The sequence below is a fragment of the Populus nigra genome, chromosome 4 (assembly GCF_951802175.1).
Source record: "Populus nigra chromosome 4, ddPopNigr1.1, whole genome shotgun sequence".
Taxonomy (NCBI): Eukaryota; Viridiplantae; Streptophyta; class Magnoliopsida; order Malpighiales; family Salicaceae; genus Populus; species Populus nigra.
In genome coordinates, this window is record NC_084855.1 from 3455492 (window position 1) to 3466432 (window position 10941).

At 32.6% G+C, this 10941-nt stretch overlaps 2 protein-coding genes across 2 annotated transcripts; one reads left to right on the plus strand and one right to left on the minus strand.

Moving 5' to 3' along the window:
• Positions 1 to 1996: 1996 nt before the first annotated feature.
• LOC133691692 (transcription repressor OFP12-like) lies at positions 1997 to 3233 on the plus strand. The gene has a single exon (XM_062112297.1). The coding sequence runs from the start codon at positions 2223 to 2225 to the stop codon at positions 2997 to 2999; it is 777 nt and encodes a 258-aa protein (XP_061968281.1). The 5' UTR covers positions 1997 to 2222; the 3' UTR covers positions 3000 to 3233.
• A 6139-nt stretch (positions 3234 to 9372) lies between these two features.
• Positions 9373 to 10877, minus strand: LOC133691074 (small ribosomal subunit protein uS13z/uS13y/uS13x-like). The gene is made up of 4 exons (XM_062111405.1): positions 10724 to 10877; positions 10431 to 10591; positions 9790 to 9978; positions 9373 to 9681 (listed from the first exon to the last, which is right to left on the minus strand). The coding sequence occupies exons 1-4, from the start codon at positions 10724 to 10726 to the stop codon at positions 9576 to 9578; spliced, it is 459 nt and encodes a 152-aa protein (XP_061967389.1). The 5' UTR covers positions 10727 to 10877; the 3' UTR covers positions 9373 to 9575.
• Between the last annotated feature and the right edge of the window lie 64 nt (positions 10878 to 10941).

Consider the following 10941-nt stretch of genomic DNA (forward strand, 5'->3'; position numbering starts at 1 on the left):
TGAACCCGGTTAACATGATTCAGATTATAAGTTTGACAAGTTAAGCCACAACACCCAAAATATTATTATTTTTTCTTGTTTAGTGCATTTCTTGTCTCTCAATTTTTTTTAAAAAAAAGATACAATTACTATTTCTTTTTAATACATTTTTTTATTTTTTTTTAAGATTATCCTTGCGGGTTTCGTAGATCAACCTTGGTTGACTTATGTAAATCAAATATATTTTAATCTCAATATTAAATAAAATATCACCTAGTATGCAATTGATTTTGAATTCATTGTCAGAGTCTATTTTTTTTAGAAAACATGCTAGCGAAGCTTGGGCATTTATTTAGCCTTAAATAAAAAAATTATACTCCGACCCACTACGTAGTGCGTGCCGATTCTATTATTGTTTGCTTAAATAAAGAATTTATTCTAAAAAAATAAAGTTATTAGACAAAATTGGGTGCATTGCTTGTGCTGTGAAATCTTTAGTTATTGTTAATGACTTTTTTATATTTTATTTGCACAGGTAATTTTTTTATTAAACAAATAATTTATTAAAGAAACAAAGTTATTAAACATAAATAAATACGTGATCTTGTTAGATCAAATATCTTGATATACATTTATTTATTGATTTTTTTAGTTTAGTCTTTACTTATCATCAACGCTTTTTTTTTTTTACATTTATCAACACAAATAATTTTTTATTTATTTAATTAAAAACATGCATAAATTTTTTGATTTTTTGATTAAGAATTTTTTTCATGGATAAAAATGTGTTGAAAAAGCCTCTCTCTCTCTCTCTCTCTCTCTCTCTCTATATATATATATATATATATATATATATAATAAAATTACTCACCCTGCTCTGCGCGGGTCAAATATATAGTTATATCTAATTAATCTCACTTGCAAAATCACCACAAATTTTAACTTTAACATATGTGTTTTGTTCAATAAAAACTTGAGTATTTAATTGATGTAGCTATACTTGAGATAGTAGAGGATTCTAAACACTCAGGTGTAGATCTATTATATTTAGATCAGAATTTACCGCATACAATTATATGGCTGGCCCAACAAATACATTTATGAACGACACATTGTTTATGTATCGTTTTTGTAAAAAACAAGTCATATGACCCTTTAAGACCCACGCATATGAGCCATTCCTTTCATGGGCTCGCGCGTGTCTAGACTTTTTTTTAGGTTTTGTTCTTTGTTTTTTTTTCAAATTTTTTATTTAGTATTTAGGTTAAATATATTTTTTTTTAAAAAAATAAACTTGGTTAAGTTCATGATCTAGATCACAAGTTAGACAAGTTAAGCTATAATGTCAGAACTATTATTTTTTTTTGTTTAATGCATTTCTTGTCCCTCAATTTTTTTAAAAATACAATTACTATTTCTTTTTTAATGCATTTTCTATTATTTATTTTTTTTGCAAGATTATCATTGCGGGTTTTGTAGGTCAATCTTAGCTCGAAACGAGGTCTTGTCACTTCAAATAATAAAGATAGCCTAAAAATAACATAATTATTTATCCCACCGTTCGATTAAGTTCAGATTTTTTAAAGTATTTATAGAAGTTATGTTCATCCTTTCGGAACTGAGTGAACTGTTATATATTGAGATATCAAAAATTCCACCCCGGACCCCCTCGATTTGGGTTGATTTTGTTGTTTTCCTTTATTATTTTGGATTTGATAATTATTTTCTTTGTACTTCAAGATTTTTATTCTGTTTTATAAGATATGGTTTCTAATTTAATTAAGGTTTTGTAAACCTGTAATGAGACAAATTTCATGAGTGTTACTTTTCAGAGAAAATAAAGTTATGAATTTGGATTTTATATTTACAAACTTTCTCGCTTATTAAATTTCTAAGTTTTATGCTTGTTTATTATCTTTAGCTCTGGATGCATCGATAACTTTGGGGAAAAGGAGATTACTTTAAGGACTCCGGCAGCCCTGCAATACATATAAATTGTCCAGCTTACAGTCTTTTACCGTTGTCTAGTCGCCATCGAACCAAAGCTACAGAAACTAGTAACAACTTGCACCATCAAGGCATTAACCATGATGGACCCTCCCCTCTATCTCTATGAACCGACACGAATAAATACAGCATCACCTGCCCAATTTCTTTTTGTTTATTTATCTTTGATTCACATTTCCTCTTCTCTCTTTCCCACACAATCAGAAAAATAAAATACCGAGAGAAGAGGGGAAAGAATGGCCGGCACAGCGGGAAGAAACCTCAATCTCTGCTTCATCAATAAGATCAAACGTCCACTACCACCTGATCATCAACCCCCCTCTAACCCACTAACCCCAGATGATCACAGCCATCCATTCATCTTTAAAAACTACAATTCCCTCTACGACCACACCAATGACTCCGCCTCCGCCTCCACCTCCACCTCCACCTCCATCTCTTCCAGCTCCTCCTCCTCTGAACCTGACTTCGCCAGCGTCTACGCCTCTCAGCGCTTCTTTTTCTCCTCCCCCGGCAGCTCCAACTCCATCATTGAATCTACACCGTCCATTGTCACTTCCACAGAATCATCGGACAATCTAGTAGCCCCGCAACCTGATAGCAATGGTCTGATAATAAATCACTCCACTGGCAAGTCTTTGTTACTTGACGGTTGTAACAATAGCCATCCTTTACATGATCAACAACCACCCCAATTATTAAAATCACCAACCGTTAAAGACAGTATGGCTGTCTCCACCTACTCACACGACCCGTACATGGACTTCCGGCGATCCATGCAGGAGATGGTAGATGCACGCGACTTGGTGGATGTCAAGGCTAATTGGGAGTACTTGCACGAGCTACTATCGAGTTATCTTTCTCTCAATCCAAAGAGTACCCACAAGTTCATTGTTGGTGCTTTTGCTGATCTTCTTGTTAGTCTTTTGTCAACGGAAATGACGGAAGATGGTGGCCGCCGGGAAGAGGATTTTTCTTCCGATGGTTGTGGGATTTCGCGGCAGTGCATATAATGTAGCAATGTGGTGTGTCGGGAAATGATTGTATAATCTTTTAACTATAATTTAGCAATATATACATGTGGGGAACTGAGATGGCCCTCTTGTCTTCGATCACAGCACCTTATCCCTCACAACCATCTTGCTTTTGGTCCTTGTATTTATTAAGCTGGTATTTTTTTTTTCCAATTTGTTTGTATTATTTCCAGTTATAAAAAAACCTCGAGGTCCTTAATTATATTTTTTCTACGATGGGTCTCCCAAACCTGTGATATTTTTTTTGGAACGTTGTAGCTTTTTTCTCGAAAATAAAATAGAAATCGAACTTTTTTAGGGCATGCTCTATCAAAAGTAAATTAGATATGATTACGTTTTCCATTTTGTACTGAACCTCCACGCAAAGCCAATAGGCTTCGTTGGATGACCGATTGTTCGTCGCCTGTTAATAATTATGTTTTAGCATAAGATCATGCTTTTTTGAAGAGGTAATTAATATGGACACGGGAACATTAGGGCTGGAAAGGGTCAAATCCTGTCAACTGTGAACCTATAAAAAAAATGTCTATGGTGAGGGAATCACTGACTAATTTAGTGACCAGTAAAGGACAAGAAAGATAATCTTAAGGGCAAAACGTTGTCTTTTACACAAGGGAGATGAGTTCGGATTTGTCTTCCAGCCATGAACAGAAATCCAGCTTTTGTTTTTTGTTTTTTTTATCCTTTTGGGAAGAGTCTTTGCATCAAGACAACTAGTGGATTAACAAGTGGCCAGATTTGTGTTGATTAAAAAAGAAATACTGTTTTACACAGGCAGAACTAGCTAGGGAATCTTGATCTTTGGCCTCCGTTTCCCTCGCAATATTATATTTTTAAGGACGAGGATGAGCCACCAAAAGATTCAGCGAAAGCTGCAGAGGCCACTGATGATGATTTGTTTCTCCATAAATATGATTAAAAATTATGGTTAAACATGCGGTTTCGTCCCTCTCAAGGTCTCTTGCTTGGCACAGGCTCGTCGATGAAACCAATACTCGAGTCTGATATTTATTATTAGGTATTTTTAGGTCTGGGCAGTTCAGGGTTTTCAATCCTTTGGTAAGTAATCGCACCAAAATTATAGAATATAGTCCCACTGACTTTACTAGTGGAGGAATCGTGGAGAAACCAGAAAAAAAATGTGGATGGGCAAAACTGATCATATATATATATATATATATATATATATATATATATATATATATATATATGTTTTAACCTTAAGTAAGTTTTTGCGTACTATAGTTAAAGACTTCGAGTAAATCATCATATCCATATCCATATCCAAATTAATCTATTCACCAGAGATCTTTTTACAAATTTTTACAATTTCTGTGGATGGTGGTGCTGTTCAATTTCTTACAATTCACCATAAATCCATCCGCGCACACACATCATCCACGCTATTTAATTTTTTATAATTTATTTTCATCTTCAAAGTTTTATTTTAAATGATTTTATTTTCATTTAAAGCTAGTTGCTTATGACTTTTTAGTCCACGGTGAGATTAAAAAAATAAAGATTAAAATAAAAAAAATCATCAAACATGTGCGATATTCTAAAAATCTCAAGAAAGATACACTACGGTCTTTTTAACTTTTAGAATAACATAAATTATAGGATTTCGATACCTTAATTTTTTTTCAAATTCAATTTTAGTATAATTTTTTCTTTTGTCTCTGATTGATGGAGGAAAAAGAGAGGTCTTTGGATTCTAGCGGTAAATAAAGAAAAATATCATTGATACCGAATTATACCACCCAAACAATCCATGTTTGTGTCAAGCGGTTCTATTTGATGATGAGAGTTTATATTATGTGTTTTTTTTACCTTTAAAGTTCATGAAAAAACAAATCTAAACTCGGTTTGATTTTTAGTTTCAAGTTGATTTTTGTTTTTAAGATGATTTTTTGGTTTTTTTGAGACAATGAATATGTTTATAATAGTTCCAACTGTGTTTTGGGTTAAAAAAAATGAGTTAAAAAACTAGTTTTTAAGTCCATAAAACTTAAGTTCTGATTTTCCAACCATCAAATCTAAAAATATCAATCAACAGTCCGATTTAAAAAAAAATATAGGATAGACAACATAACTGCAATAAAAAAAAATAAAAGTCAAATCTCGCAGGTTTACCAGGATAGGCCCTTGCTTTGGCCCTAATGAAATGAGTCAGGCCTAACATTGTCTGGCCTTTGCTTTGTTCTAATTTCTTTTTAAAATTAATGTTTTTATATGGTTTTTCTCTCTAAAAATATATTTAGATTAATACCCCTTCTCTCTTTCATTTTGTTTAGAAAGCATCTTTTAAATGACAATTATTTTCTTGGTTATGCATTTAAATTTTGAAGAGTTTTTATGATTCTTCTATAATTTTTTTTAAATTTTTAGTATAGATAAAATTTATTTTTTAAAATAAAAAATATTTCAAAAAATATTTATAATATTTGCATAGTTGCATGATGTTTTTTCCCTTTTATTGTATTCAATCAATTTAATTTGTATTTGTATTTCTATTATCATTTGCTTGAATAAAAATATTATTTTAATAAAAAAATTAGAAAACACAATTGAGTAAATGTCTTGTATTTTGAGATTAAATATTTTCATTTATATCTTTCTCTCAGTTTTTTTTTATTTTTATTTTTAGTTATCGTTTTTTATTTTTTTATTTATTAAGACGCATAATTCTTGATTTATTTGATTATATTTATGCATAAATATTTTTATTTTCACTTGAAAATCTTTTAAATACAAAAAAATATTAAAAAAGCTTGTGTATATAACTTTTTATTTGAGAAAAAATATATGACCCGCAACACGAATCACAGTTGAAGTATCTAATTACTATTATAACTTCATCATTGAGCGAAAAAAACTTTAGTCACCATGACTAACTTCTTCTTTTCTTCTTCTTCTTCTTTCCCTTCCTTTTGTGAAACTGGGTGAAATAACTACATCAAATCAAATGGAAATGCACCTATTGTTGTAAAAAAGTTATGTTGATCAGCTGTATTTCCCTCACCATTCCAAGAACTTGGCATTTTGAACAGCAGATGCAGACTATTACAAGAATAAAAATAAGAGCAGTTCCAAGGACACTTTCTTCTTCTTCTAATCTTTACACAAACTGTGCAACGTACGCGTCTTTTGGGAAAGTTTTCCCAAATGTTAGTGTCCATTGAACGGTTCAATTTCAACCAATCATTTAATAACAACATACACAAATAGTTGAAAATAATTTCTTTCTCGTCGTGCTCTTTTTTGATCTTTTTCAACGTAGCTCTGACACCAATTATTGAAAACACTAACACTCAAGTACTCAGTCTCCCAAGCTTTTATTCATTGATATTCAGCACCCATATACGCATGCAAAGTTCTAAATACATTGTATTTATCGCGAAATTATAGGATAAACATAAGCCCAACTATCATTTTCCAGTGAAGATTTTAAATAATAGTTTAATAAATATTCTAATTAACTAGTTAAAAATGATTCTAAATATAAATCCCTTTTATCTAGTAAAATTTGCATGTCTCAATAAGGAATAGAAAGAACTCAAACTCTCACCAAGCGGAGCTCAGTGACTTTTTTTCTTTTCTAATAACAAACTCTACTTCTTATCTTAAGTGATAATAGTTTTTCCAAGAAGTCTAGTTATCAATTATTAGCTTATAGTTTATGTTGTGAATTCTTACGGGCTATCTTTGTATATATGTATACCAAATTTTATTATTCATCATGAGAGAGATCAATGTTCACGGGAACATTATAATGATGGTTTTGTCCTTCCCATAACAAAATTGTTGGACTGGTTATTAAGGGTTATACGATCTTTTCAAAAGGGCTTTTAGTCATTATCATGTTGATTATGGATAATTCGATGTTTTCACATCTCTAAAGCATATTAAAATGACTATAATACCTTTAAAAACAAAAAATTTAAAATTAGCATCTAAGGGTTTATTTGTATTTTTAACTTGATTTTTTAGTTATAATCAAGTTGACTAATAATTAATTTGATATTTTAATAAATATAAAATATAATTAAAAAACTAAAAGTTGCTAGTGCATGCAAGACATGCGCTCACGGTCTTCTAGCAACATGCATGGTGTCTCTTGGCGGCTAAAGATTCCCTTCCATCACGTCGTTAGAGTCTCCGTAGCATCTTCTTCTTGTTAGAGTCGTGCGTGTTAGTGGCGGTGAGGTGGTTTGTCACCAGCAATGCTTTTTTTCTTCCATTCTCTATCTCTCTCCTCCCCTCAAAATTCATGTTGGGAATTTAAAATTTTAGAGTTGTCCTCTTTTTTATTGAGATTTCAACTATAGTTCTTATTCTTTTAATTTCTAATTTTTATTCTTGATCCTTTTGAAAAAATTCAATTTATTTTTAATTTCATATTTCAATCTCAATTTGGATATGCTATTTTTTTCAATTTGATCTTCGTTTCTTTTGATTATTTTTTCTTGTTCTTTTGTTAAATTAATTTTTCTTTTTAATTTCACCCTTCAATCAAAAAATTTAAATTGTCCTTTAATTTATGTTCTATTTGATCCTCATTATTTTAATTTTTTTTTGTTTGCATCCTATTGTATAATTGAGATCTTTTTTCAATTTTATCCTTTAATATTTAATTGGTTGAGAATTGAGTTTTGTGATTTTTTTAAGATATGGCGCTTGTGGTCTAATGAACGGGGTCATGAATTTAAAAAGCTAACTCGGGTTGACATTGTTTAATTTTTTTTCTTTTACTTATTTTCTTTTTTGATTTTATCATTTGGCATTATTTTTTTCTTATTAAGTTTTGTGATTTTTTTTATTAGTTTATTTTGGTCTCATTACCTGAGTTGTAGGTTTGGTGAGTTGACTCGCGTTGACTTGACTTTTATTACCAACCCGAGTTACAGGTTTGTTAAACTTACATGGGTTGACTCAAGCTAGCTCTTTTTTGTTATTTTTTACATTATTTCATGCTTCTTATTTAATTGGTTGTGAATTATGCTACATTGTTTTTATTCTTTTGAATTTATTTATTTTTAAATTATCATGATTATATTTTTTATACGGTCCATTTGTTATCATTATTTATTTTTTAATTATTTAATTAAAATAAAACAAACTTATTTGACTCGTTAAGTTTTATGCCTGGAATCTCATATTTTTTTACTTCTTTAAAATATGTTTGTAACAACTAAATATCCAAAAAAAAAAAACCCACGGGTTCACATCTAGCATTCCAGCCCATAAAAGGACATCTAGCGCATCGATTAAAATAGCTGTGTTATATTGGTGGGCTCATACTGCAAAAGAATGGATCAAGCCCATGCGCTTTGAAAACAGCTACACTATATTTTGTAAGATCAAATTCAGCTCCAAGCCCAGTCCAAAGAAAAATTAGTACACATGAATCCAGTTCACTGAGCCCATACTCACCATTCACCGCATTTTGAATGTGAACGCATATAAAAACGACGGCTACGCGGCAACAAATGATTCCTGAACCACAAAACAAATTTCAAGTTTCTGGATGTCATAGGAATCTTTTCGGCTTGATAGATTTACTTTTGTCAACTAATTAAACCGCACCTCGCATCTCTATGGAAACTATTCTTAGCACCACTTCGTCCAAATTTATACTGAAAATCTCCAAGCTACCACTGGTTGTCACCACTCTAAAGGATACAAGCAGTTATCCCAGCACCAGGCGAACATCTCCTCGAAACAAAGGATCGCAGAAGTTGGCCAATGTCCAGTTTAGCACTTCTTATGCTGGAAGCCATCACCAGCAGAGTCTTCAACAATTTCCTAGCTATCATACTTAGATTCCGATACCATAAAATCCAGACACTGATTCATGGTTTCCCTAGAAAAGGATTGAAAAAGGCAATTGGAAATAGCACAACGGGGCATCCATATAAGCATGCCATGTTATTGAAGACATCCAAATGAGCAAATAATGCCACCTAATCTACACAAGTATAATTTCAAGTTAAGTGCAACTCCAGTTCACTTCTATTTCAGTATCAAGTTCCGCCGAACACGACCCGTCCATTCATCAAATCTGAACTGTTGACGGTCCTCCTAATTCACACTGACTGTTTAAATCAATCCAAGCTGGGGGAGATGGCCAATATTTGTCCAACAACATGCAAGTGTAGGACAGTCCAACTGGTATTAAGAATTTGACAAGATTTTGCTTGAACTTGCATATTATCCACCATGCGTACAGCTTCTACATCTCATCCAAGTCGTGTTGCATTGGTAACACAACAGGAAACACTTATGTTCCTTGTTCTTGCATATGATTCCATCAGAAAACAGAAAACAGAAAACAGAATACCACAAGAAAGACTAAAGGGTAATCTCAAGGAAAAATATTTAAACAAAAATATGATCTTCTCCGCAGAAAGGCATAGAGAAACATTCAACCAACAAAACACAACAGAATTCAAGCAAACAATCTAAGCTATATTTAAGTTTTTTGTTTGAAAAACAAAACATAGAACGCAAAAAATACTGCATAAAAAGCAAGAGAGCCGGTTCTGCATAACCAGATCATCGCTTCTTGGAGACACCAACAGTCTTCCCCCTACGGCCAGTGGTTTTGGTGTGCTGTCCTCGCACTCGAAGACCCCAATAGTGACGGAGACCGCGGTGATTTCTACACAAAAGAACCATACCAGCTAAAGTTAACAGGAAAAAGTGACAACAAAGACAATAGCGTCCTATTTCTTTCTAAAATAATCCTCTACTAAGAATCAGAGCAAACCTTATCTTCTTCAAACGCTCAAGATCATCCCTCAGCTTCATGTCCAATGCATTGGAAACAACCTGAGAGTACTTTCCATCTTTGTAATCCTTCTGCCTGTTAAGGAACCAGTCTGGAATCTTGAACTGGCGAGGATTAGCAACAATTGTCATAAGCTTGTCAAGCTCCTCAGCTGACAGTTCACCAGCTCTAAAAACAAAGCCACCCAAATGTCAAATTGATAAAATTCATCGACAGCAAATACACATCAAATCAAAATTTAGTTACATTTGACAGCAATTAACAGCAAACTATGAATATCAATTAGCAAGGAGAACCGCAACAAACCCAAAAATATACCAACACAAAGACTAGAAGCAACTCAGCAAAAGTTGATAAAACCATTCATCTCTTCTCTAGCACAAATTAATCAAATTTCTAAACTCTCTCGAACAGTTTCCAAACAAATTGAATACTATCATAAAGTAACAAAGCAGAAAAAGCAATATCTTCTATTAAGAGATGCAAAAGGATTTAAATTTTTTTCGTGATGGACTAATCAAGGAGATAAACTTATATTCTCAAAAACACAAAAGGCCAGATCGAGCAATTAATAGCAGGTTAATATATTAAAAAAAAAGGAAAGGGTAAAAAGCATGTACCTCTTGTTCATGTCTACATCGGCCTTCTTGCAGACAATGTTCGCAAAACGGCGACCAATACCTTTGATGGAGGTAAGAGCAAACATAATCTTCTGTTTGCCATCAACGTTGGTGTTCAGAACACGAAGAATGTGTTGGAATTCCTCATTTGCTACAAGAGCCTATCAAAGTAATTCAATCACAAAGAAACACTAATTAATTAAACATACTGTGTTTTAACTATATGGATCTCGCATGTGTGAAGAGAAGAAGGGAAGGCAAGGAAAGAAAAGAGGAAGGTAGATTCCGCTTACCATGGCTATGGGCTAGAGTTGCAGCGACAGAGTGAGTCCTTGGCTAAGCGGCGCCTGCTTTTTGAGTGTGGAGGCAAATCACAAAGTCTAAAACCCTAAATGCGGAGACAGCTTTATATATAGTTAGCTTTGAGGGAGAGGGAGAATGATTTTTTGCCGAGATTAAAATGTGTGTGGACTGTTCTGCCCCTTGTCAGTCAAACAACTATAGCTGTTCT